At 29.7% G+C, this 25,748-nt stretch overlaps 2 protein-coding genes across 8 annotated transcripts; both read right to left on the bottom strand.

Annotated features, from left to right (window-relative positions):
- Positions 1 to 2,242: 2,242 nt before the first annotated feature.
- Positions 2,243 to 8,403, bottom strand: LOC114377152 (LRR receptor-like serine/threonine-protein kinase IOS1). Its single transcript, XM_028335559.1, has 14 exons — positions 8,148 to 8,403; positions 8,009 to 8,041; positions 7,380 to 7,893; positions 6,810 to 7,291; positions 6,550 to 6,688; positions 5,985 to 6,056; positions 5,736 to 5,807; positions 5,233 to 5,313; positions 4,243 to 4,424; positions 3,753 to 4,000; positions 3,540 to 3,666; positions 3,272 to 3,340; positions 2,991 to 3,180; positions 2,243 to 2,840 (listed from the first exon to the last, which is right to left on the bottom strand). Exons 1-14 carry the CDS (start codon positions 8,227 to 8,229, stop codon positions 2,429 to 2,431), a joined length of 2,703 nt encoding a protein of 900 aa, XP_028191360.1. The 5' UTR covers positions 8,230 to 8,403; the 3' UTR covers positions 2,243 to 2,428.
- Positions 8,404 to 15,194: 6,791 nt separating this feature from the next.
- LOC114376686 (putative leucine-rich repeat receptor-like protein kinase At2g19210) lies at positions 15,195 to 23,005 on the bottom strand. 7 transcript variants are annotated; one of them, XM_028334920.1, is made up of 14 exons: positions 21,299 to 21,619; positions 19,805 to 20,096; positions 19,152 to 19,686; positions 18,611 to 19,089; positions 18,332 to 18,470; positions 18,174 to 18,245; positions 17,941 to 18,012; positions 17,767 to 17,847; positions 17,135 to 17,295; positions 16,779 to 17,014; positions 16,567 to 16,693; positions 16,323 to 16,391; positions 16,043 to 16,232; positions 15,195 to 15,902 (listed from the first exon to the last, which is right to left on the bottom strand). In XM_028334920.1, the coding sequence occupies exons 2-14, from the start codon at positions 19,896 to 19,898 to the stop codon at positions 15,494 to 15,496; spliced, it is 2,664 nt and encodes an 887-aa protein (XP_028190721.1). In that variant the 5' UTR covers positions 19,899 to 20,096; positions 21,299 to 21,619; the 3' UTR covers positions 15,195 to 15,493. The 7 variants fall into 7 exon arrangements, with proteins under 7 accessions (XP_028190721.1, XP_028190722.1, XP_028190719.1 ...); XM_028334921.1 differs by lacking the exons at positions 19,805 to 20,096; positions 21,299 to 21,619 and adding an exon at positions 22,877 to 23,005; XM_028334918.1 differs by having other exon boundaries at positions 16,043 to 16,391; positions 18,177 to 18,245; positions 21,299 to 21,634.
- Positions 23,006 to 25,748: the final 2,743 nt, after the last annotated feature.

Genomic DNA, 25,748 nt, shown 5'->3' on the forward strand with positions numbered 1-25,748 from the left:
TTGCCCTGTTCCGATTTATACTACTACAAAAAGATTTGTTTTGTGATTATACGACGTGGTCAATTTTCAACAAGGAGGTAAGTCTAATTAGTTTTTGTATTTTAATTTTTTGTCCCTTTCCATTTTAGTCTAATTACTTATTCTTCCTTGCATGCATATAGCGCAGTACGGCAATAGGTACATCCACTTGCTTACTAAAAAATTCCTGTCATGTTCATCACTTGTCATTCATGCACTTGCGTGCATCATTATAATTATATTGTACTACATTCACTGGTCAATCAAAATATTGCAAACGGAAATAAAATTAATTAAATTTCCAACGGATGCATCTTAGCAAATATTAAATCAACAAGAAAATGTCTATGTACGTATGTGTTATGAATGTTTATATATGTTGGAAATATGTAAGGCTTTTGAAATCAAGTTGGTGTTTCAGGATGAACCCTTGACTGGCCTGATCTAATATTGCATGCTGGCCAATAACCTTATATAATAATCCCATTTGCTGAGAGAACACTACTAATAATGCCACATGATTTCACCATCCTCATGCTATTATACATATGCCATGCTAACAGTCGATGATTTTGAGTATTAACTAAAGTGTCTTTTGCAACTAGTCACCCCTGCACCCACCTAAGTTTTGGATAAAAAATATTCGAGCTCACAAAGCTGAAGAAGAAAATGCCATGGGATGATAACAATTATATATTGCTCTATTTAATATTCTGTGTATGGATGAATTATAAAATAATCCAATTAACGCTATCAGCCTATCACATTCATTACAAATTAGGAAGATATATTTGTGTTCGTCATATTCACTGCTTACTAAGTCTTAAGGATGTTAGTCCCATCCATATATATATATATATATATATATATATATATAATAGAAAATAGAAAAGTAAACCCCAGAATCAGACATCCAGTAACCTTTTTGGGGCTTCAGTGGGCCCAGGATTACAAACATTGCTTCAAGGTGAATAATTTTATAAATTAATAATTTGTATTTTATTTTGTAATAATCTTGTAGATGTAATTTTTATATTGTTTATGAGTATCATCTTTTTGCTTCTAACATTCATATTCCTACGACTTTTTTTTCCTTCGTAATATCATATTTTCATTTTTTTTCCAGGGTTTCTTCGGAAGAAATTGAGAAAGCTAGTATATCAATGCAAAAAAAAAAAAAACTTAAAGGGAATTGGTGCCTCGTCTTTTATAATTCTGAAAAATATTTTTGGAAAGCACTTTCCAAAATGTGTTGAAATTTTAACACATTACAGAAAATAATTTACGAAGAATATATTTTAGAAAAAAATAGGTATATTTAATAATACTGGGTTGCAAATAACAATTGTCTAAAAAAATAATTTTCCTTGACTTCCATAATGGGCTGGACACCATATTGTAGCCCAATGTTAGTGTGGGTAAGTAACATCTGATGGCTGGGATTTCCTACTCATCACTAACTGTTACGGATAGCAATCTGGGACTGCAGACAGCAAGGTCCAAAATGCAAGACAGCAAGGTCTCATGCAAGCATGCAACCAATAGGCTAGTATCGTGTTTTTAGAAGATGTTTAGGAATAAAGGAATATTTGCCGTTACGATATTTTCTGATTTCGTATATCTTTTAGGTTTTGGTTGTGGGGTCCTTGTCCCCTTCGTAGCTAATATATATACCCTGTAATGGCCCTTCCAAAATATGAATGAGAAATTGCAGAATTCCCTTTCCTTCTTCTCTTAGTTCTTGGAGGCAGCTTGGTCCTCGAATTTCAAGCTCTATCTCTTCTCTTCCTCTTGTTCTAGAGATACTGGTAACCTCAAAACTCGAAACTCGAAACCAGCTATCATTTTCGCAGCACGTAACAAGGTGTTTTTGATGCAACACCTTGAGGACAAGGACACCTCTCCACTGTTGATGTGTTGAGAAAGAAAAAAAAGAGAGAGAAATGAAATGATATGAGACCCACATTTTTAATGATACACATGCGCTCATTTATTTTAAGCATTCCATTCTCGTCTGCAGAAACCCCTGCAAGTGCTAACCATCTTCATTCCATCACTTAATACCAACAATTTCTTCAACCCCTCTATCTCCTTCTACACTGTTGTGTGAGTGAGAGGGCAAGCAAATAGGCGATTTTGGAAATTTCTAGGAGGGGAGGAAATTTAAGCACTAATGTCGTAACCCTATTTAATTGTATGAAACTCCTTTTATGAAGGGATTCAGTGCAAGTGAAGTTACAAACTATATATATATATATATATTTAAAATATGAAGAGTTACGGAACGCAAAGTAAAAACACCAATGATACATAGTTATACATTAATATTCATTCCTCATTATTTATTTTTCTTCTATTTGCACACTCCATTGCAATCAACAATCCTAAACACCGGGGCACATGGAAGCGTTTACCTGGCCTGAGGACTAAATTCGGTAATCAGATTCATGGTGACCTGTTTAACTAAATCTCTTGAATCAGCACCACTATATTTAGTTCGAGCTAATTCCATTGCTAAAGACTCTTTCAGTTCAGTCACTATCACACTTATGATTGGCCTTGTGTTGGGATTTGAAGATACACATGCTGTTGCTATTTCTACCGCTTTCCAAACTGAGTTACCATCATAGTCTCCTTCTAACCTTGAGTCAACAATGGCCTTGATATTACCTTTCACAACCAAGGAGCTAACCCATTGACTTATGTGAGTTTTTTCTTGATTATTATTTATTATCACTGGTTGACTTGTGATTATCTCCAAAAGAAGAACACCAAAGCTATAAACATCACTCTTCTCTGTTAATCTATTGGTTACGTAGTACCTGCAAGACAATCAATGTAACTCAATTTATCTTTTATGTCAGAATTTGTAGACATAAACATACACATACACATACACATACACATAGAAACATTATATTTTTTTAAGAAAATGATGGATAGGAATAGAACAATATTATTGAAGTACTCACTCAGGGTCCAGATAACCAGGAGTACCAGCAACAACGGTTGAGACATGAGTGCTCCCGTCTGTTGGGATAATTTTGGATAGACCAAAATCAGATAATTTTGCTTGGAAGTGTTCATTCAACAAGATGTTTGTAGATTTTACGTCTCTGTGGATTATAGGTGGCTTGCAACCATTTTGCAGATACTCCAATCCTGTCATTAGATTTATGGCTAACATATTAAGAGGGGAAAATGGGAGTTTACAAAACTGTCAAAGCACATATTTTGAAGTTTACTTTCTGACCTAAAGCTGCATCCACTGCTATACGAAGTCTTTCTTCCCAGGTAAAGAATTTTGTTTTGCTGCGTTTACCTGCAGAATCAAGTTCTATAATTATTACTTTCTGTACCTGTTTTTTGTGGACTAAACTAAAAGTTAGCCATATGACTCTTACTATTGTCCAATAAGAAAATATCCATATGAACGATTCCACGGTTTCAGAATACAAAAATAGTTTGAAATTTAGTGGAAAAAACTTTTAACAAAAAACTAATTTTATATGGGAACTAACCAGTGAGATGTTCTTGTAAGTTTCCATTAGCCATGTACTCATATATGAGACACTTATCGTTTCCTTCATTGCAATAACCAACAAGGGAGGTTAAACATTTGTGATGAACTCTCATTAGAAGTTTAACCTGGAAATCAAAACCACAACCATGCTTTAACTTTATATATTTGTTGCTGAGCTCAAAAACCTAGTTTGAAGTGATTAAAAACTTACCTCTGCTTGAAATTGTTGATAACCATGAACAGACGATGGGGAAAGCATTTTCACTGCAACTGGAGTGTCATCAATATAGCCCAGATAAACTGTTCCAAATCCTCCTTTACCGAGAATTGCATTGAAATTGTTGGTGATTTTAAGGACATCAGAGTATGAATATATTTGTTTTTTGGATTGCAGGAATGAATCATCTTGATCTGTGTATTGCAATGAGATCTGACTTTGATCCTTCTCTACCATCGGAGCTGTTAAATATATACAATAGTTTTGAAAACTAACAGGTTATGAATTGAGTTTGTTTGGCAAATTATCCATAAAAAAATAGGATTATTCAAGGTTGATGTAAATGATCGAATTTTATTTTAAGTCTCAAACAAAAAAAAATCATTAGAGATCTAAACCAAAATTCGATTATTTATTAGACCTTATATATATATATATATATATATATATATATATATATATATATTTATGATTGTAGTGTCACCTTTCGATTTTCTCCTTTTCAGGGTCCACAATATAGCTACTAAGACCACCAGAAGGATCACAGCCCCACCAACTGATGCTACTACGGGTGTAACAATGCTCTTCTCGTCCTTTCCCTTTTCTTTTTCTTTTTCCTTCTGGTTACATTGACCAGATTCACATAGATATGGATTTTGGCCCACACTTGCATAAAAATACAGAAGATTTATGTTTTAACTCAGTAAACCTTATAAGTCATCCATATTTTCATTGGATATTTCAATTCATTTTGATTGTATCCAGATATTCAGAGGATCAACAACTGCGTATGGAAAAGCATAGGTGACGCCGTTGTTTAATATGGGGACTAAACAACTTAGGAGAGAGTGCGGTATAATTTGGTGTAATCCATGTCCGTGTTGAATTAAAAACATAATAAAAATATATAGTGTGATTAAAATATAACTAGTTATGAATTTGAGAATTTTTAGTAAGATCCATACCTTGGTGCTAGGGAACCTTCCTTTGATTAATAATTAAAGATAAAAATTAAATAATAAATTAATATATATGAGTATAATCCATTTTTAAAATTATTTTTATTTAAATCTGAGACAATTAATAAAATTGTGTGTAACGTAACCTTTAAAAATTATTAGTTTTTTTATTGAAAGGAAAATTCTTAGTAAGTAGTTAATTGTTATAAATTTAATTTGAGTAAATATAATAATTCTGCATTATTAATGAGATCAATAATTATTTTTTTACAAATCTTTTTATATATTATTGTTAGATTATATTAGATCAAATCAATGATTCTTGTCAATTTAAAATTTTGATTTCACGATTCATAAATGTTAAGTCTCTTTAAAATATATTAAATTAAATCAATGATTATTGTCAAATTAAAATATCAATATAAGAGTTCATAATTTTGCATGCCATTTTTACATATAGTATATAAATAGATAAATATCATCATGAATTTGAGAATTTTCAGTAAGATCCATACCTTAGTGCTAGGGAACCTTCCTTAGATTTTTCAACTAGTGTTGAGGGAATTGAACCGGAGAGGTTATTCTTCTCCAAGTTCCTGCCAAAACACGGACACGATAAGAGAGCGTTTGGTGGACACAAAATTTTAACTTTTTCAAGAATCTATTGAGAAATTATGATTTCCATTTTGATATATAATTAATAAGAAAAGATTGTCATGAAACTATAATTTTCAAAAATCATTTTTAACTCACTTTCTTACATAAAGTATTCTAAAAAAAAAACATGAATTCAACTTTTTGGAATGAAAAAAAAAATTAATTAGACATTTTACATAATATTTTATTTTCAAGAAACATATTAAAACTAAGCAAACATATTTTATATATTATCATACATCATAATTTTTAAGAATATTTTTTTTAATAATCTTGATTCTTCGGTATAAAAAACTTTTCTCCTGTGAAACAAATAACAATATCATATTCCAAACATCAAGTAACAGTCCAAGTAACTTACAGGATCTTCAAGTGTTGTAATTGAGACAGAAAATCGGGAACTTCATCCTTTAAGCTATTATTTGATAAATCCCTGGAAAGCAAATAATTAAAATAAGAGGTTTTTTTAGATATATTTAAATCTTGACACATGTACCAAATGACATATTGATTGTTGACACATAATACAAAACAAAAAAAAAATTAAAATAAGAGGTTTTTTTTTGCAGGTCTCATCATTATTGAATCAGGAAAAATAAAATAAACTCACAAATTCTCCAGCATGGTGAGATTTAAAATTGAAGGGTCTATCTTTCCTGACAATCCACTCGAAGATAAATTCCTGCATGTTTTACACAAATCCACTTGAAGATAAATTCCTGTTTTACACGTCCAGTCATTATTATAGGTTAAATATGTTTTTATTTCTAATAAATATTTGATTTTTATGTTTTTTTAATAAATTTATGTTTTACATTAAATTTTTAATAAAATAATAATTTTTATTTTTGATCTTTAACATTTATTTTAATTCTTAATAAATTATAAAATTTTGTATTTAATTCTTAATAATTTTTTTCATTTATTATTAGTTTGAGTTAAAATAAAATTTACTAATTTATTAGAGAACAAATAATCTGTTAATTTATCAAAAATTAAAACAAAATATTAAGGATAAATAAATAAAAATATTGTTTTATTAAGAATTTAGTGTAAAACAAAAATTCATTACAATAAATACTTATCAAAAGGACAAAAATATATTTAAGCTTTTTATATATGTTATTATTTCAGTTTTATAAAGTTATGATATTAAATTGTTAAACACGACTTACAAAGTTGTGATTCTTGGGGAGTCATTTCCGGGATAAGTACAATTCAGACCATCCCACAAGTAGTCTATAGGGGCGCATGGATCACCTTGCCAATCTCTTGTCACCCCATAAACTGACTTGATGGCTGTAATGGCATCAACTATTTTTTTTTTCATGAAAAAAAAAAAAAAAACGTAAAAGGTAGTTAAGATCATGTATATATTAGTGTAAACCAAAGAAATGGATTTAAAAATGAGAAATCATATTTTCCTGTGGCTTACCATCTCCTTGGAATGTATCTGATTGCTGGAAGTCTATTACTCTGTAAATTTCAATGGCACTGATGATGGGAGGCAGGGTTGAATTCTTTGTCATCTCAAGTGAATATTTGATTTGTTTCCCGCTGACGGCTTTCGTGCTATATATAGTGCCGACAACCAGGTTCGCTGGAGAAAAGTTTTGAAACCATGTCTTTCCATTTTCTGTGATGCTGAATTGTCTGGTCTGGTTCGTTGCTAACACTTGAATCTCCAAGAAGTGCATGTAAACATAGAATTGGTCAGTTGGATCTTGTGGCACCCATTTTATTACCAACGGAACACTAACATTTGCTGGTGTAACTGCGGTGCTCAGGACAATAGCTGGGGGTTCGTAATCGTTCTGCTCTAAAGAATCAGCTGGAATCGAAGCATTTAGCACTGGTGTCCAATCTTCGTCAAAATCACAAGTATTCCAGAAACGATCATAAACATCATCCTTGTACCTGAAAAAATAAAAATAAATAAGTCCACTGGAATCAATCAATTTTTTGTTTTGCAAATTAAAGATTTAATCCAAAAGTATGACTTCACCTGTAGCCTCCTGTGTTTGAACCTAAATCGCACCGCTCGTAATCGTTGTAAGTTTCCAGTGATCCAAATTGGGTGACGTATGTATCATTTTTCAAAGTCCTCAATTCTATAGCTGATATAAATGGTATCCCATGACCAGTGTTAACCAGACAGATTTGTACATAATCCTGTGAAGGTACATGTATGATCTCCTTGGCATAGTAAATGGTTGCATTGTAAATAATCACTGTAGCCCACCGGTTAGCCCCGAGATGAATATCAAACTGCGGTTCCGTATTAAGCCCATCATAATTTCCATACAAAAAACTAGTCCGGATGAGATAAGTAGAACCTCTTGTGATGCTTATTTTGTAGCAGTTCCTTTTTCCTTCTGGAAAACTTCTGACATCCCACAGCTGTTGTTGATAGACACTTTTGAGTTCAGATACTATTTTCCTACTCACACCAGTATCAATGAAATTTGCATCTGAAATATAATTTATGCCTGTCCTGGTCAACTCAGTATAGCTCACACCTGCAGGATATATAAAAGGTTGATCTAGTGAAAAAGGGAAAGGAGCACGGATTTGAATTCTCTCGCTAACAAAAAAATTAACAATTAACATTCGTTGATTAAAAAAAAAACACACCTGCAGGAGCTCCGCAATCTATGCTGATGAATCCTAAAACATAAAAATGGATATACATGCATGGGACTTTAGGCTTCAGCTAAACTTTTATTAGATAATAATGATATAACGAAGTTCATGTTTTAATTTGTTATCAAACCTGATTGGTCTTGAGCTTGAATCAGAACTGCAAGAACTAGACCTCCTATAAAACCAACAAGGAAACTCCTCGACATTCCCATTTCTAATCACCTTCTCTGCCTTTGAAGTAGAACATGATAAATACGATATTGTCTGTTCCGACTTATACTACAAAAGGATTTGTGTTCTTACGACGTGGTTAATTTTCAAAATGAAGATAACTCTAACCATTGTTTTTGTATGAACATCCACTTGCTTACTTAGAAATTCCTGTCATATTCATCGATCACTTGCATCACAAAAATAATACTACTGCATTCACCGGTCGTCAACAATGCAAACAGAAATAAAAATTAATTAAAAACATACCAATAGATGCATCTTAATCAAATATTAAATTAATAATAAAATATCTATGTATGATGTATGTGATATGAATCTTTATATATGTTTGAAATATTCAATTCAAGGCTTTTGAAAACCTGCTGGTGTTTCAGGATGAACCCTTGACTGGCCTGGTCAATAGCTCTTATAATAATCCCATTTGCTGAGGTAAGACTACTAATGCCAAGACAGGATTTCACGATCCTCGTGTCATTGCCCATTATACATGTGGCACTTTGCAAGTTGTCTCGCCCTGCAAATTCATGGGTACAAATTATACAACCTATAAAATGAGGAGTAGCTTACTATTTCTAAGTATGCATGCATTGTGTTGCTAAATTGTACTGTATTAAATTTCACGAACCAAATCACTTTCGACCAGTCTCTTAAAATTGATAAGTTGATAGGATTCCTAATGCTAACAATTAAGATTCTTTTTAATTTATTTCTAATTACAAAATTTCTGAAAATTTTGTTCCGTGTTGAAAATGAAATGTCGAAGTATTGAACAGTCTCATTAGCAACAATTTCTCGAAAGACATGTAGAACGGCACTGTAACAAAATGGCCTGATAAAAAAGAGGTAATAATCTGAAATGGTAAGCCAAACTAGTTAGGAGTACAATCTCAAATGGTAACAAAATTTAACTTGGGCATAGTAAGAGCATTGGTTCTTATATAAGTTGTTTAATTTCAACTAATTTTGTTTCACTTTTTTTCCTATCAGAATATATAAATGACATCTAGTTTCTTATATAATTGTTGTTTAACTAAATTTATATTATAAATAATGTATTTTTCAAAAGTAATATCATAGGACTCAACATTAAATTAAAAATTAATTTTAATAGCCTTGACATTAGAGCAAATTTTTATGCAAAATAATTAAATCTAAGATGAATTATAAAGTCCATAAATTTAAAATAAATAAACATTTAAACAATCATTGTAAATGTTTAAGACATATCCAATGTCGTCGCTTAACAAAATTTTAGCATTGGCAGTTGATGACATTGCATTGTTTAACTACTCCACTGTTCCCATTCGGTCTAATTATATATATATTGAATGTTACTCATGTTATATAATAAACTACATGCGACCATGTCAATTATTTTTTCATGCATGCCTGTCAAATTTTTTAAAGGTATAACTGTGCTTAATTTTGTATTTAGTAATAAAATTAAAAAATAAGACACTTTCTAATTTTCTAGTTGATCTTAAGACACGGTGCAGTGGAAAATGTCATGGGATTGTAGTAACTAGCTTTTATTTAATATGAATATATATATATATATATATATTCATATTAAATAAGTGTTTATTTTGGTGTATTATGTTATATTATTATTTTGTTCTGGTACATTGAATTTAAAATGTCTTATTTTGATTTTTTATATTTTTAAAAATATTTTAATTTGATTTTTTTTCTAATTTTTTGTTAAAAATATTAATGTTTTGTTAATTTTTTAATTTTAAAATAATGATGACTAAAAATTATCAACATTTTATATTATTTTAAAAATTAAAATCACGAAAAAAAAATCTCCTCCCTTTCTCTTTCACACCTTCAAATCCTAGGTCACCAAACACCCAAAATCGCACATTGCAATATTCATAACACGACTCAATTCCAAAGTAAATGCACATGTTTTTTCTTCCACTCACCAAAGTCCGAATCAACCTCCAATTTCAGCGTTGGCGTGCTGGACAGAGTAACTACTGATGACCTATCATATATTAAATTTAAATAATTACAAAAATATAAATTATTGTGAACTAATAAGTTATTACTAAATAAATATAACTTATGAGCTCATTTATTATCAAATTACCTTCTATAACTCTAATAAGTATGTATTCACTCACAAACGAAAAATAATTTTATCAAGATATATCAAATAATAAACATATTTTACTCAAAAAATAATACAAAATTTGAAGTTTGAATAAGTCTTTATATTTTTAATCAAATGTGATCAAAGTTTCATTTTTTGTATAAAATGTCTTTAAATCTAAAAAAATGTAGATTTAGTCTTTCTTTTTTAAAAAATTATCATAGTTTACAAAATTAGGAACGACTAAATTAACATATTTTTTCGTTTAAGAACTAAATTAATTTTTATAAAAATATAAGAATCTTGATGTAGGTAAATTTGACTAAGTGGGAAAAAGGAACAGTCTCCGCTCATCTTGAATTATATATATATATATATATATATATATATATATATATATATATATATATATATAAAAACTAACAATGATAATAATTTATATCCTTTAATTAAATAGTTCAGGATTTAAATTAAAATCTCTGACGGATTTAAATTTGTGTGCTTGAAATCTGTGAGGAAAATTATTTTATATCAATACTATGGTAAAAAAAAGAAAACATTTATCGTCTTAGAATGATATATAAAAAATCCAATCAGAACTTTCACATTCATTACAGATTTTTGGAACATGTAAAAATCATAGTCATATTCGCTGCTTACCAAGTCTTAAGGATTTTAATCCCAAATTATATATCAAAGATAGAAAACTAAACCCTTTGAAAAGGTATATGCCTCATAATAATAATCTTTCAAGATTTTAGTCAACAAATTAGTTTATTTAAATCTAATTAATCAATCGTCACCATATTAATTCTTTGAAAAGTTATAAAACTTGTATTCGTTACCAACGAATTATTCAAATAGTGTAATAAAATTGTAATCCTTTTATGTCATTTACTTTATACTGTAAAAATTAGTCCTTGAAGCGGAATGGCGCCTGACTGGGGAATACCGGGGTTTAAAAAAATATAAAAAGGAAAGTGGATAATCAAAATATTCTGTGCGAGGATGATTTTATTTATTTTTATATATTTTGTGAGGATGAAATTTAAAACAATTCAAATTAGATCTATCACATTCATTTCAAATTAAGAATATATAATTGTCATCGTTATTCGCTTACCAAGTCCTCAGGTTGTTAATCCCAACTATAGAAAAACAATTTAAATGAGAGAAAAAAAAAACGCTAGCATCGATGTCTCATCATATTAATATTTTAGTCAATAAATTAATTTACGAAAAAATATGTTTTTAGTTTTCGTATTTTATAAAATTCTTGGTCTTAGTTTCTGTATTTCATCCTTGAATATTTTAATCTCTGAGTTTTTTAAAACTAGTGCTTTTAATCTCTCAGGACAAATGTCACTTAATTAGAAGATGGTGTTATCAGCGTCTATCACCATTCCTCCGAGCATGAGATCACACCCAATATATAAAGCTGTTGGTAACTCACCGAAGACATGTGAGAAGCACATGTTTCATAGTCTTGGGCCAGTAAGGAATAATGTTCATTACTGACCAACATCTTATGAAACATCATTTCACTTGATCCCGAAAAGAGGAAGACCACTTACCTAACTTATATACATCTTTAATTTGAACACAGTTTAAGTAATTATTTATTACTTAACATTTTTTTTCTTCTTCTTATCGTTTATCTCGGCGTCCAGATTCATGGAGATTGGTTCAGCTGAATCTCTTGTTAGATTCATGGAGACTGGTTCAGCTGATGAATCTCTTGTTAGATCGGCATCAATTAATGTGTTTAGATCGAGCTAATTCGGTTTCTAAAGTGTCCTTTAGTTCAGTTACAATCATATTCATGACTGGCCTTTCGTTGGGCTTTGGAGAAAGACAAGCCATTGCTATCTTTACCACTTTCCAAGCTGAGTTAATGTCAAAATCTCCTCTTAACCTTAGTCCACAATGATCTTCATATCTCCTTTTGCAATTAAAGAGATATACGTGGATGTAATCATTCAAATTAATTCAATTTGATAATTTTTAATAATTAATATTATATGGGAATAAATATTAACACGTTATTTATTATATTTTAATTTGAGATATTTAATTTTTAAAGCACTAGTTAAAAATAAATATTAAATATAATTAAATAATCTAATAATAAATTTAAGCTTTATGATAGAATTAAGATTTTGACTAGAATAATTGAATTAAAGAAAAAAATAGTTTTTTAAATTATTTATTAATTAAATATAATGTGTTAATTTATTAGGATTTAACGGTAATATTTTTTAAATAAAAAAATATAAAAAAATATAGATAATATGAAAAACATTAAATATACAAAATATATTAGATGAAATAACATACAAAATTTTTAAGTGAATATGAAAAATATATTAAATATAAAACAATACTAAAAAAATTATAAAATATTAAATAAAATCATATAAAAATATATACAAAATATTAAATAAAACTTAAAAGTAAAAAAATTATTTATTAAATAATTAAATTATAAAATTATTTACAATTTTTTTAAGAAATAAACGTAAGACAATAAAAAAAATAGAAGTCTTAAACAAAATTAACGACTTCTAAAAGAAAGCAAACAACAACTTTAAAGTCGTTAAAAAAAATTATGACTTAGAAGTCATAAATTAAAAACAAAATAAATGAAGTCATAAAAAAAATTTACAATTTCAGTTTTAAAAAAATAAAAAATATAACATTGATTACGACTTTTAATTCGGAAATTTTAATATATGTTAGACTTACCTACAATGAATAATAATTCAAAATCAACCCCTAAATTAATAATTAAGAAAAAAAATTACACACAGTTGGTCAATTGGCCCATAAGGATCAGTCTTCTCTGCTAATCTATTGGATATGCAGTAACTACAAGACAAAGCATGCAACTCAATTCAATTTCTGAACGTCAGAATTTGTTAGTTTCTCATTTTGGCCCATATCACATATATTTAACTTAATTATATTATCTTTTTAATTTAATAATCTTAATTTTAAGTGGTCTGATTTGCTAAACCCATAAACTTCTAAAACTTAATAATCTTAATTAGCATGCGACTTTTGAAATCTGATCCTTCTTTTTATTAAACGTTAATATCTTATCTTTGAATTATGTATTTTTTTTTAAATGGTTGGATTTTTTTTCTTTTACAATCTTTAAACTAAGGCAATTTTAAAAATTCATTTGAATTATCGACAGGAAGTAATCCCGATTTTCAAACACCTTCATGTAAATAACATCTTAATGACAAATGTGATAAACTCAAACTCGCTTTAAAGCATGTTACTAACAAGTTTCATTTTCGATTCGTATCAACTTAATTATCTATGCATCGTTGAATAAAAGAAAATTGATCGCTAACAAGTATTTAGGAATATTTTTTTGAGTTTTATTAGTATATATATATGGGTACAGTATAACTTTGCGGTACTTAGTGGTATTATTTTATTTTGTTCAAAGAGTTTACTGACAAATTATAATCTTTTAAAAAAATTCATATTCAATGTCAACCTATTACTCAAATATTGTAACAAAATTTTAATTCTTTTACACCATATACTTTAAGACACAGTGCAGTCGAAAATTTTAAGGGGTTGTAACAACTAGATTTATTTAACTAGTATTTTAGGCTTATATTGCATAGAACAAATATATATATATATATATATATATATATATATATATATATTATAATTATAATTTAGCTAAACTTTTACTAAATAATGATATAATGAAGTTCATGTTTTGTTATCAAACCTGATTGGTCATGAGCTTGAATCAGAACTAGACCTCCTAGAAAGACAACTAGGAAACTCATTGGCATTCCCATTTCTCATCACCTTCTGCTTTAAATAGGAAGACAAATATGAGATTTTCCTGTTGTGACTTTCGAAAGGAATTGTGTTTTGCCGATCTCTTGGTCAATCTCAAAATGGAAGTTAAGCATAACCAGTTTTTTTATTTCTTTAATTTTGTGTCCCCTTCCATTTTAGCCTAATTATTCTTTCTTCATTGCAGGACAGTAGGAACCTCCACTTGCTTACTTAGTAATTCCTGTCATTTTCATGACCTTGTCACTGATGCACTTGCGTGCTTTATTAAAATTACACTACATTCACTGGTCAATTAATATTGTAAATGGAAATAAAGATTAATTCAAGATATATCAATGGATGCATATTAACAAATATTAAATTAATTAGAAAATGTCTATGTATATGTGTCATGAATCTTTATGTGTTAGAATGATGGAAGGCTTATTAATTCTACATCTTTAAGAAATTAGTATAATTATTTTTTTAAAACCATGACATATTTTAATCTCATTTTTTTTACAAATGTGGAATATTGAGACATTATTTAAAAGAAATGAATCTAGTACTATTTAGACAAATTAACGATTTATTGGTTATTATGAGCATTATATATATAATTTAAAGCCAAAGCAGTCAAGAGGTAAAAATAAAAATTAAACACTATTTTTTAAATTATGAAATTGCGTTCATTCATCAATTTCTAGGGCAAAGAAAAATACTCCTTTCAATCTCAAATATAAGGAACAAAAAATTCATATGAACTTTTATTTCAAATATAAGTAAATTTCAACAAATTTTATTAATTTAATAAGATTATCTCTATAATATTTTTCATTTAATTGATATTTTATTTCCAATGATCAATTTATATTCTTAATATCAACTTCTAATAAAAGAAAACTTATAATGATAACTTATTTTTTCAGTGAGACTAACAAATTAAATTATGTTAACTTATTTTTTTAATTAGTGTGAAATTATTTTTTTTTATAGAGACCCGAGTAGTTTATTTTTGTACATTTATCCAAGGAAAAACAAAAACTGATTTTCATTTCTTGTTATTTACTCTTATTCTCTTTGCAACTTTGCACACTACACTACATTCACCACTCTCAAACACAGATTCAAACGGAGTGCAAGTGTACCAGTTATACAAGTATCACTGTTCAAAAGTAAGAGCATATACCAACTTCTTATTATGTAACATCAATTCCTCTTACGTGACTTGATCTCATTCTGGAATTGCACAAGAGGAAGACCTCTTACCTAGTTCATCTCCATCTTTGAACACATTATTTATTACAAGATTATTTTGTTATTCTTATCTTTTATCTAGCCAGTGGAGTGAATTCAGTGTCCAGATTCATGGTGACCGGTTCGATTGAATTTATTGAATCAGCACTGTTGTGTTTAGTTCGAGCTAATTCGGTTGCTAAAGTTTCCTTTAGTTCAGTCACTATTACCCTCATGATTGGCCTTTCACTGGGATTTAAGGAAACACACGCCATTGCTATTTCTACGGCTTTCCAAGCTGAGTTAATGTCAAAATCTCCTTCTAACCTTGAGTCAACAATGCCCTTGATATCCCCTATCCCAATCAGGGATCTAACCCATTGAATTATGTGAGTCCTTTCTTCATTCCATGCTATTACTGGTTGACAAGTGATTATTTCTAGAAGAACAACTCCAAAGCCATAAATGTCACTTTTCTGTGTTAATCTATTGGATATGTAGTACCTGCAAGACAAATTAAGTAACCCCATTTATTTTTTGCAAGAGTTTGTGGTGATAATAATTCAAATTTCAAATATCCACATATAAACAATCACTATAATTTCCGGGAAAATGATGGATAGAACAATAATTTAAGTGCTTACTCAGGATCTAGATAACCTGGAGTACCAGCAACAACAGTTGACACATGAGTTCCCCCATCAATTGGGATAATTTTGGATAGACCAAAATCAGATAACTTTGCTTGTAACTTTTCATCCAACAAGATGTTTGTAGATTTTACGTCTCTGTGGATTATAGGAGGCTTGCAACCAGTTTGAAGGTACTCCAATCCTGATATTTGATTTATTGAAAACATATTGAGAATTTGAGAGGAAAAAAGGGGAGTTAACAAAACACATAATTTTAAGTTTACTTCCTCACCTAAGGCTGCATCCACTGCTATACGAAGTCTGTCTTCCCAGGTCAGGAATTTTGATTTGATGTGTTTACCTGCAGGAACAAGTTCTGTAACTTTCTATGCAATGATTGTTTATATGTGATTTTGATTTTCAATTTTTGATCGACTAGAATATTTCTGTATCCAAAGTTTCAAAATATAAAACTAGTTTGTAAATTGATTTGCACAAATTTTTTAACAAGAAATTGAATTCATTTGGGAACTAACCAGACAGATGTTCATGTAAGTTTCCATTAGCCATGTACTCATATATGAGACCCTTATTGTCTCCTTCATTACAATAACCAACAAGGGAGGTGAGATTTGCATGATGAACTCTCATTAGAAGTTTAACCTGGAAATCAAAACAACAGCCATGTTTAACCATATATTGTTATTATTGACCTCAGAAACCTAGTGTAAAACGATAAATAACTTACTTCTGCCTGAAATTGTTGATAACCATGAACTGAAGAGGTAGAAAGCATTTTCACTGCAACTGGAGTGCCATCGATATAACCCAGATAAACTGTTCCGAACCCACCTTTACCAACAATTGTATTGAAATTGTTCGTGATTCTAAGGACATCAGAGTGTGAGTATATTTGTTTTTTGAATTGATGTAATGAATCATCTTGTTCTGTGCATTGAGCTGACATCTCACTTTGATTCTTTTCTACACTCAAAGCACTTTAGTATCATACAACAGTTTTGAACATTAATCAACAGGTCATGATTGAATTTGTTTAGCAAAGTTTCAATTAAAATTGTGAATTTTTAATTATTGTAGTATCACCTTTCGGCTTTCTCTTTTTAAGAGTCCACGATATAGCTGCCACAGCCACCACAAGGATCAAAACCCCACTAACTGACGCTAACAAGGGAGTAACAATGTTCTTTTTCTTTTTCTTCTCGTTGCATTGACCAGATTCACATAGATACAGATTTTGGCCCACACTAGCATGGAAATTGAAATCAAGGAAGATTCAGGTTTTTACCCTCAGTAAATGTTAACAGTCATCAATAATTTCAGTAGATACTTCATTGCAGTTTGCTTGTTCGATGTTCAGTACATCAACTGTCCACGGAAATAGCATGAGTGACACCAATATTTAACATGAGAACTAATTAACTTGAAGAATTCCATTTTCAATTCTTGTTGTTATTTATTATAGGCGAGAAGGTCTACACAGAGGAGAGTGAGGCATAATTTGATGTGATACATGATACGATGGAGTAAAAACAAAATAACAAGTATGGTTAAAAGATTACTTCAAACCTATTGGACTAGAGAAAAAGATTTGAGTTAAAGACTGAACTGAAATATTACTAATTGATATTCATCTCCACAAATAGCCATATTATATGAATATATGAGACTGTACAAAAAAAAATATTATGAATGAGAATTTTCAATAAGATTCATACCTTAGTGATAGGAAACCTTCCTTAGATTTTTTAACTAGTTCTGATGGAATTGAACCCGTGAGGTTGTTGTTATCTAAATTTCTGCCAAAATAGGTGAACGTGATATAATATCCTTTTATTTCTTCTAATCCAGAGGATCACACAGTTGTTCTAGTAACTAATGAAGTAACTTACATGATCTTCAAGTGCTGTAATCTAGATAGAAAATCAGGAACTTCACCATTTAAGTTATTGTTTGATAAATCCCTGAAAATCAAATAATAATTTGTCACTTCAAGTATGTTTAAATCAAGTCACATGTACCGAAAACATCTTGACACAACACAACAGAAAGTACAAAATTAATTAAAACAAGAGATTTTTCTGATCTAGTCATATATTGGACTAGGTGAAATCAATAAACTCACAACTTCTCCAACATGGTGAGATATGAAATGGAAGGATCTATCATTCCTGACAATTCGCTTGAAGATAAATTCCTGTTTTGTAAAACCAATAGCCATACATGATATCATTCCAGTTTTATATATGAAGCTATAATATTGATTTGAGAAGCATGACTTACAAAGTTGTGATTCTCGGGTTCTCATTTCCGCGGTAAGTACAATTCAAACCATTCCACAAGTAGGCTACAGGGGAGCATGGATCACCTTGCCAATCTCTTGTCATCCCATAAACTGACTTGATGGTTGCAATCGCGTCAACTTTATTTTGTGAAATGAAAATAAAAAAAAAAAATTGTAAAAAGTAGTTTAGATCACTTAAGTTATATTATAGTACTGTAAAGAGTAAACTGGAGAAATGGATTTGAGACATGAGAAATCATATATTTTTCTTAGCATACCATCTCCTTGGTGTGTATCTGATTGCTGGAAGTTTATTACTCTGTAAATTTCAATGGCATTTATGATGGGAGGTAGGCTTGAATCCTTTGTTTTCTCAAGTGAATATTCAATTTTTTTTCCACTGGTGCCTAACCTGCTATATATTGTGGTGACATTCTGGTATGGCGGAGACATATTTTGATACCATGGCTTTCCATTCTGGGCAATGTTGAATTCTCTTGTTTGATTCTTAGCTAACACTTGAATCTCAGTGAAGTGCATGTACACATAGTATAGCTCAGTTTGATCTGGTGGCTCCCAGCTTATTACCAATGGAGCAGAAGCATTTACTGGTGTAACTGCGGTACTCAAGATAATCTCTGGCGGTTTGTAATCGTTCTGGTTTAAGGAATCGGCAGGAATAGAAGCTCTTAATTGTTTCCAATCCTTGTTGTCACCATAGATATACCAGAAACGATCATAAACATCATGATTGTACCTGTGAGAAAATCAAAATAAGTCCAATAGAAACAATCTCTTAAACCAAAAGTAAGAGGTCACCTGTAGCTGTTGTTTGAACCTAAATCCCACCGGTTGTAATATTCCAAGGATCCAAATTGAGTGACGTATGTATCATTTTTCAAAGTCCTCAATTCTATAGCTGATATAAATGGTGTCCCATGGTCTGTGTCGACCAGACAGATTTGTAGGTAATCCAGTGAAGGTACATATATGATCTCATTGACTTGGGGAGTGGATGCATTGGATATAGTCACTGTATACCACCGGTTAGCCCCAAGATGAATATCAAACTGCGGTGCCTTATTAAGCCCATCATAATTTCCATACAAAAAATTAGTCCGGATGAGATAAGTAGAACCTCTTGTGATGTTTATTTTGTAGCAGTTCCTTTTTCCTTCCGGGAAGCTTCTCACATTCATCATCTGTCGTTGATAGCCACTGCTGATGATTTCAGTTTCTACTGTCCCACTTACACCCGTATTTACGAAATTGGCATCTGATGTGTAATTTATGCCTGTTTTTGGCTCAGTATAGTTGATATCTGCAGGAGCTCCACAATCTATGCTGATAAATCCTAAAACATATATAAAAATGCAGGCTTCGGCTAATTAATTAACTAAATAACCAAGTTGTTAGACCCGAAAAAATTATATAATTAATGAAGTTCATGTCTTGCTTTAAATTTATCAAACCTGATTGATCCTGAGCTAGGATAAGTAGACCACCTAGAAAAGCAATTGAGAAAGTCATCGACATCATGTAGGATGACAGATATACGAGCGCCATTTTGAATTGTGTTTTGTTGGCGATGCAGTCAATGTGTCAACATGGAGGTAATTTTAATTTTTTTTTATTCCCATATTCCATGTTTATGAAAATCTTGTTAGAATTCATTCATTCTTGCAGCCTTGTCAGAACATCCATTTGCTTAGAGATTCCTGTCAACGTTCCTGGGTTGTCATTCAAGTATATGCAATTATGCACCTGCATCAAAATTAAAATAATACTAAATTCACTGATAAATCAACGTAAGTTCAAATATAAATTAATCAAGAATGTATCAACCACGATGGCGGAACATAGGAAATAATTAAAAGAAAATGAAAAACAAATCCATGTAAGTTATTGATGCATGATTTGTTTTTCTGATGATAAAAAATTCATGTAAAATGAAAACTATTTTTTTTTTTTTAAAAAAAAAACAATCGTACAGTTAACAAATTTTTTAGTTACTCACATGTTAATTCAATATATTGACGTAACTAAACAATAACAAGAATCATTTTTAATATTTAGAAGACTTACTTAATACTACAAATATTTAGATGAACAAATGAGTGCCAAGTAAATTTTAATAATATCTTTTAATATATAGAAGAGTTACTTTTATTGTATATGATTCTTATTATGATAATCACATTAACAAATATAGGGAAAAAAATGAAACATGCAAGATTAATGAAACAAATTATTCTTACCTATTTTCACAAAGTATTTAATCAGAGTATATACTTTAAACTTACGTCAATATATTGAATTAAAATAACTATCAAACTCAACATAATATTCTTTATCATTTAAATCTTATGTAAAGAAAAACCAACATGTGAATTTAAAGCAAAATACTGCTCATCCGCATTCCATTCTTATTCTTAACTTTAAACAATTTTTAATTTACATGATTCAAAAAGTAAATTCGGTCCTTAATTAATTACCGATTGCAGAATGAACTAACAGCTTTTGGATATGTTAAGCTTAACTGATCAATTATGTTACCTGGATTAAACTCATTGGTACCTTCTAGTTTAATAACACTAATTTGATGTCTCATATCTTCTTGTTATTTTCCTTTTACTGTTAAAAAACGTCTATCAAACTGAGGCTTATATCAGTATAAGACCTAGTCCATAAAGAGATCTAATTAAGGAAAGAAAGAGACCAGATTAACTACATGCAGTTTTGGGCTATACTATTTAATTAGGGGTAGCATGAAGTTAAATAAGTAGACAAAAAGTCTATAATAGAAATCAAACAAGCTAGAAGACAAAAAGAGTCTAATTTATTTATTTATTTTACAAAAAGAGTCTAATCTAATCTGCTTCCAAATGATATATAAATTAAAATCAAACCCATAGCTAGCAATAATTAAAATATATCCTGAACCCACTTGTTTAGAGTAAACCCACCGTGCGGTCCTCCTTGTAGGCAAGTGTTATTGCTGCGATGGATTCGGGCTCAGCTTTTTCTTGGTGGCGTCTTTAATTCCCAGCTCCAGATCTTCTCCTTAATTTCTACATGGAGCTGAAGCCTGAAAGTGTCTAATGTTTTCTTCTCGAGAGCGAGTTATGCAGGGACCTTATCTTTTCATGCTTATATAAACCATATTTTTACATGCTGACTCGGTCAATACTCGATCTAACAATTTGTGCTAACTGTGCAGGACAAACTAATATTGTGAAAATTATATGTCGTCCCAGTATGGTGACTACTAATCAAATTTAAAAGGATTGGGGACTGGATTTATTTTTTGAATTTTTTTTATAAAACCCAGTCAACTTGTTCACAAATAGGATGATTTGGATTGCATCAACCGGTAATGCATCTAAATTTACTTATTATTTTTTAAAATTCAATCTAATTTCTCACCCTTCTTGATTGTTTACTATAGTAATTAATTAAGGATCCAAGGGCAATTTTGCATCTCAAGCAATTGATTTAAATCTAAAATATTAATGCAACCGAATCGACTAATTAAATAATTAGATACATTTACTGAAACTTTCAGTTGTAACTCTTCTTTTTTACCTATAAGATGTAACACAACTAATAAACAGTTTGATTCCTTTAAACATATATATATAAGGGAGTTCGATCCCTGACTATATATGTAAATACAGAATAACACTAGTGGAATCTTAAGAAATTAGTTTCATAGTTTTCGGTTGTGAAAATACTCTGTGGTCATCAGGAAAAAAAAAAAAAAGAAACTCTTCTTTTTTGTATTTTATTCACTTCCATTCCTTTCAAAAACTTAGTTAAACATGAACTCGGTATTGCAAATATTAATCAGAGGGAGTCTATAATCACCCGTGCATAAGGTATCTCGTAAAAATATGTATAACATGCAGATTTATTGGTGACTTAATATAATTTACGTACAGATTTTTACCTAGACTTTTGTTTTTCCATTGACGATAAACTATTATGCTCATTGATACATGTGAAATGTCTCTACCCCACGAATTCAATGCACTCCAGTTAAACATCAACATGTGGTCTCATAGACCACCTCCTTGTACAGACTGGTATATAATCATAAATTCCTCAACTACTCCGTAAGAGTTTCTGCAATAATAAATACCTTTGTGATGAGACCTAACCAAGTTTACTGGTTACAAGTAATAATACAATACGTACAAGTAATGATACAATGAACCTCTTGAGATATTTATTTTGTAGCAGTTTCTTGTTCCTTCTGGGAAGCTTCTCACATTCCACATCGGTTCTCGATAGGAACTTTTCAATCCAGTCATTATTTCTTTACTTACATCCGTATTTACGAAATTGGCATCTGAAATGTAATTTATGCCTGTTTTCTTCTCAACATAGTGGATATCTGCAGGAGCTCCGCAATCTATGCTGATAAATCCTAAAAAATAAAAATGCAAGCTTCAGCTAAATTAAACTATTAAAGATATAATTAATGAAGTTCTCAACGGATAAAAAAAATGATATAATGAAGTTGATGTTTTGCTTTATCAAACCTGATTGATCCTGAGCTTGAGTAAGTAGACCACCCAAAAACACAACGAAGAAAGTCATCGGCATTCTGTAGGATGACAGATATACGAGCACCATGTTCTGACTTTGACCTGAAACAGAATCGTATTGGCTGACAAATTGGATCATTGAAATTTTATATGATAACTTGGTCCATCCGAATCAATATCACACTCAGTAAATTAATCACTGTCAAAACAGTGCAATGATATCAGGTAGACTTGTCATTATATGTTAATAGGAGAAATAGACTTTTTACAAAATTAAAGGACAAAACATTATTTTTTTCAATTCAGGATCCAAATATCAGGATTTACAAATTTAATGACTAAATTTGGTATTTATCCAAAAAAACAAAACTACTTATTTAATATTTTAAAAATTCACATGAAATTAATTTTAATCTTTAAAACATTTATAATCTGAAATTAGTAAGTTCTTAAAATATTAAAAGCAACTTTAGAATAATCCTTACATTAGTTACTAAACATTGAGAATCAATTTATTATATCTTTTAATATGTGGAAGACTTAATGTTACAAATACTCAAATAATAAAATTAATGTTAAGTAAATTTTTTGAAAACTAATTTTATAGTTCAGTTAAAAAAAGGAAAAGTGATATATATATATATATATATCTTATAATTATGATAATCGCATTAAGATATAGAAAAAAAAGGATTCAACATGTAAGATTAACATAAAACAAATTATACTTACCTATTTTGATATATTAAACGAACCGATTTATAATATATAATTTAAATCTTATTTCGATAGTTAATTAAAATAATGATCGGCTTGAACTAAACCCATCGTGTTGGGTGGCGTCCCTCTTTATAAAGTAATGTTGGATGAGATATTTTAATTAATTTTTAGTTTTTCTTTTACTAATTTAAAAGTTTATTTGATTTGATTGTTTTTTAAATAAATTTTATTTAATAGTTTTTTAAATAAATTTTATTTAATAGTTTTTTAATAATTTCTAACGTTTTTAACGTTATTTGAAGTAATATTTTTAAAAATATTATATTTTTTAATGTTTAATGTATTCTTTTTTTTATCCTTAATATATTTATCAAAATTTTTGTTTATTTTTATTAAATAAATCATAATTTTATTATTACTTTAATCATTTTATACTTTTAAATTAATTAAAAATTAATTTTATTGAACACTTATAATTAAGAAGTTACGTTTTCAGCTTTTAGTTCCTAACTAATTTTGAAGTTTTTGAGTTAGTTTTCTAACTTTGAATTAATTTTATTAAACATATTCAACACACATATATATATATATATATATATATGGTTTTTCTTCCCAGCTAGCTCGTGGAAGGGATGCAGGCAGATGCAGTACTGTGACCTTATGTTTTCGTTGTAGATCGATCGATCAAAACTATTCAACATATTTATGGTAATAGTTTGGCCCGTACGTGCAGTAGAAATCAGTGTACCGGTAAATGCCTCAGAAGAAACGTCGATGACTATTGACTAGGTTGGATTGCGATTGCGGGACAAAACAAAACAAGAGAGAAATTAAGCTAGACTAGACGATGACTATTAGCTTCGGTTCCACCATTCACGCGAGTTGAAGTTGACAGTACAGCTGTACACTGACCTTGTCTTCCACCATCTAACACGGTAAGTAACTAGGTCAATACTCTAACAGATTAATTGTGCCGTGCAGTATGAGATTGTCAATTTACTTCCATAATCTCCACAATATTTTAGAGATTATATATATGTACGTAAATCTCAAATTATACTCATCATCGATATACCTTACATAAATTATTACATTGTTATACATATAAAAGTATCAAATTGATTATATAACTTCTTGTTGTTAAATTTAACAAAATTTGATGCATACAATAGAGTTATAATTCAATAGATAAATTCATAAAACTTACATTTTATATAAAATTATAAGTAATTACTCTAATCACACAGAAGTTTTGTAAAATTTTCCAAATTTCTCATTTTTTTAACATTTACTGCAACCTTTCCTATAAGCGACCGTGATGTAATATTTTTTAAACAATTAAGAAGGTTAGTTAATATATAAGGGATGTCAGAATAATAATATGTTTTAAACTATTAAAGGGAGTTAGTATAAATGTAAAGAAAAGAAGTAGGGAGAGTTTGCATAATTTTTAAAAAATCTTATTAGGAGTGATTAATATAATTTCTCTAAATTATTATTAGTAATAGTTAATATAATATATATACTGGTACAATTTGAGGTTGAAGAAAAAAAAATTAACAAATTTACACATCTAGCATGGTCAAGGAAGTTAAGTGATCTTTAGTGGATCATTTTTATTCACAGTTGGATTCATCTTATCTTTGTTGATGTATTGTATATCTTTCACACTAAATTATTTTTCACTTAACCCTTTCTCTTTACACTTTCTTCATCATCGATATTCCCCGGTCTGGTCAATGTGTTTGGGTGTCACTTCCCTCATTATCTGGTCTACCAGAAATGGCACTACTGTGGACTCAATCAAACATGATGATATTTGAAATCAAAACCCATTGAAACCGTTGATTTCATCATTCCCTTGTCATTGTTTATGAAAAAATAAATTTATCTTCATAATCTAAAACTAAATTTTAACAAAATTCAATTCTAACAAGATTCTGATAACTTCTACAACCACCACAATATTGTGAGATGGAGAAGCAACAAAAGGGAACATCATATTAAACAAATAAACCACCATATCTCAACAAAAATGATATTGTATGTACCCATAACTAGAGTTATTGGAATGAGAAACATGTCTCGAGTTCACATTGGCATCAATTTGAGCTCGTACACGTCTCGAGTTCATAACAACAATGGT

This window comes from Glycine soja, chromosome 11 (assembly GCF_004193775.1).
Source record: "Glycine soja cultivar W05 chromosome 11, ASM419377v2, whole genome shotgun sequence".
Taxonomy (NCBI): Eukaryota; Viridiplantae; Streptophyta; class Magnoliopsida; order Fabales; family Fabaceae; genus Glycine; species Glycine soja.

Excerpts from the sequence above, each read along its gene's own strand:
- LOC114377152 (XM_028335559.1), bottom strand. The coding sequence starts at position 8,229 with ATGGGAATGTCGAGGAGTTTCCTTGTTGGTTTTATAGGAGGTCTAGTT. Across the intron at positions 6,689-6,809 it reads AGATACATTCCAAGGAGATG|TTGATGCCATTACAGCCATC; the intron begins GTAAGCCACAGG and ends AAAAAAAAATAG. Across the intron at positions 3,667-3,752 it reads ATCAACAATTTCAAGCAGAG|GTTAAACTTCTAATGAGAGT; the intron begins GTAAGTTTTTAA and ends TTTGATTTCCAG.
- LOC114376686 (XM_028334917.1), bottom strand. The coding sequence starts at position 22,970 with ATGGTGCTCGTATATCTGTCATCCTACAGAATGCCGATGACTTTCTTC. Across the intron at positions 19,687-22,876 it reads TCAAGCTCAGGATCAATCAG|GATTTATCAGCATAGATTGT; the intron begins GTTTGATAAAGC and ends TATATGTTTTAG. Across the intron at positions 19,090-19,151 it reads GGTTCAAACAACAGCTACAG|GTACAATCATGATGTTTATG; the intron begins GTGACCTCTTAC and ends ATTTTCTCACAG.